Raw genomic sequence first — 2,944 nt, 5'->3', positions numbered from 1 at the left:
TAAACGAAAAACATATAGTGAGATGTTGAAAATTGAAACGATACATGAATGTAAATGATCTTCAACAACATTCAGAATCGAATAATAATTTGAATACTTGCTAAATCCCACCATGAACAGGAATGAAACCGAAATATCCAGCAGCCCAAAATCAAAATGACATAATTAATTAATTATGGTAATGTTCGCTGCTGAAGTGGCAATGCTCCCAAGGCTTCACGTTCTGCATTCTCCCTCTTTACCTGTTTTTTTTTTTTTTAAAAAAAATGTTTCGGGTTAAATCAATCCAATGTGTGCACAATGAACAGGTTGTACTTTGTTTGACATGTCTTGAGACTGATATTTGCCCTCATTGATTCAATAAGCAACTATCAAACATTTTTAGTTTTAAAATTTTAGCCTTTAGTTTCTTATTTTATAAAATCATTAATCACTACTACAATGTAGAATGCAATAGCATCAAGGATTTCTATTTCAAGCTAAATAAACTATTTATTTTATCATTACCTTGTAAAATTGTATAACAGGCTATAAACAAAAGATACTCATGAAAATATATCCAAAGTGGATAATCAAATCCTTATGAACTTACCAAAGCCAGCATATCAGTAAGATAACTCCTAAATGGTGTCTGTTGTGCCTGTAACAACAAGAACAAAAACATCAATTTCACGCCTGATTTCAAGTCAAGTTTTGTATTTTCGATGCACAAAGATGTTGAATTGGTATTTAGTACTAGAAAAAATGTATTATAATCAAGTATGTAGATATTGAAAATGGACCTGTAGATCTTTGGGGAGATACTCGTGTTTCATGGAGAGATCCATGGCACGCAAAATCCGTTGATTTCTAGCATCGATAATCTCACGAGGTAGTCTTCTCATTGCTTCCTTGATATCCAAACACTCCATCGGATCGAACAAATCATCATATCGCAACCCTAATTTTCATTTTTATTACACATACCACAATCATCAGTCATGGACAGAAAGAAAAAAGAAAGAATCGCAATAGATGATTAGATACACACAATATCACATGTATATGCATATCTAATCACAGATACACATACACACAAACAGAAAAGATTCTGACCGTATTTGCGCAGGCGTTCCGTGATAGTTTTCTTGTGCACGGCGGCGAACCAGTTTTTCGTTGGATCTAAAATAGTTCTCACCAACTGTGACGTCGCCATTGAAACGAAATGAAGCTTTCTCTTTCTTTCTCTTTGATTGGATTATTGTAATCACAGCGCTTTGAGTTTTGATTAGATAACGGCCCAACAGAAATCAGTAACAGTTTAGCCCATAGATCACTTAAATTGGTTAAAATCCCAGAAACATTTTGGTGTGAATAGGTGCTTGGACTTTGGCCCAATTCCATCTCATTCGACTTTTTTTTTTTTTTTTTCCTCCTTTGATGGACAGTGATTTGTACACAACAATTTTTAGTCATATACAAAAAGTTATATATTATATGATTATATTGTACAATTGTATAAAGTACAATTTGTTGTATATTGCTAAAAGTTGTTGTGTACGGATCATCAAATGCACAAAAAGAATCTAGACTCTAAATTCCGTCTTTTTTCGAAACGGTCTTTACCAATGTCGGTTTGACCAATCCGGCCGTGTTGTTTGAGTGAGTTATTTTATTTTATTTTTTATTTTTATTTTTTAATATGGTAGAGGTATGTAGAACTTAACCGATCCAATTACAAACCAACTAACTGGATTGCATATTCAATTACAATTGTACGTGATCAGTTTCGAAATTTTAAAATCCAAATGGATTAGATCGGTTATTGGATCACTCTGAAAATCCAATGGATAACCAAACCGATCCAATGTTATTCCAATTGGGTATCTAATAATATTAATCGAAAAAATATCCAATTACCATCCAATATTATTATCCAATTAATATTATAGAAAATTACAAATATAGTCAATTCAATTTTCCGTGTTTGAACCTTGGTCGTTAAAATTGAAGGCTTGAAATGTCGTTTGTCAGTCTTATTTAGTGTAATTGTGTACGATTTTAATTTTAATAATCATAATAATACAATTTTAATTTTAATAATCATAATTATGTTTGGTTATTATTGGGTAGGAAATGGATTAAAATTGGTTGGATGATAGATAACAAATCAAATATATTCAATGGATAAACTTAATCCAATCAAATGTCCAATTTGATAAGTTTAGTTGGATATATCGAATTAGTTTGGATCGGTTGACAAAATCCAACATCCAATGGGTAATTCGATTAGATCGGTTGCAATAAATTCCATAATATTATTTAACTGATATGAGTGAAGTGAAGTTTTTATGTTCATTAATGCTTTTATGTTTTGTTTATTTATGATCGTTTATGTTTGTTTTACATCTTAACGGACATAAATGAACGAATACGGACAATACAATTGGTTAAACGAACGGATACAAACAATAAATTTTGTTTATTTATTCATTCGTATGTTGTTCGTTTGTTAGGTTAATTTAAATGAATGAATATGAACAAGCTATTATTTTTGTTTTTTTGAGTCAATTAGAACCCTACTTATAGTCATATTTTTCCCCTTTAACATGACAATTTGTTACTTTTTGACACATATTAGAGTATAAAAGTGTGACCATAAGTGACTTATAGTTGTAATGAGTTTATATTTATCATGAAAATTGCTTACTTTAAGATACAAATTAAATATAAAAGCGTGACCATATATAACTTATAGTCATATTTTTTATCTTTAGCATGTAAACCGGTTACTTTTAGATACACAATAAAATACAAAATTGTAACAATAAAAGACTTATAGTCATTTTTGTTATCAAAATTGGTTATTTGATAAAAGTAATTTCTTTATAATGACTTGAAAGGGTAACTTACTTTAGCTTTTGGTCACATTTGGTCATTATGTTATTTTTCGTGATTTATTAAC

The 2,944-nt window shown here is 30.1% G+C and overlaps 1 protein-coding gene across 1 annotated transcript; it reads right to left on the bottom strand.

The window, feature by feature from the left end:
• LOC145064817 (cytochrome b-c1 complex subunit 7-2, mitochondrial-like) lies at positions 1-1,249 on the bottom strand. The gene is made up of 4 exons (XM_079012183.1): positions 1,096-1,249; positions 783-940; positions 593-640; positions 1-242 (listed from the first exon to the last, which is right to left on the bottom strand). Exons 1-4 carry the CDS (start codon positions 1,193-1,195, stop codon positions 174-176), a joined length of 375 nt encoding a protein of 124 aa, XP_078868309.1. The 5' UTR covers positions 1,196-1,249; the 3' UTR covers positions 1-173.
• Between the last annotated feature and the right edge of the window lie 1,695 nt (positions 1,250-2,944).

The sequence above is a fragment of the Lactuca serriola genome, chromosome 7 (genome assembly GCF_051521515.1).
Source record: "Lactuca serriola cultivar US96UC23 chromosome 7, Lser_US96UC23_V15, whole genome shotgun sequence".
NCBI lineage: Eukaryota > Viridiplantae > Streptophyta > Magnoliopsida > Asterales > Asteraceae > Lactuca > Lactuca serriola.
Note: the sequence above shows the minus strand (reverse complement) of the source record. Positions and strands in the feature narration are given on the sequence as shown.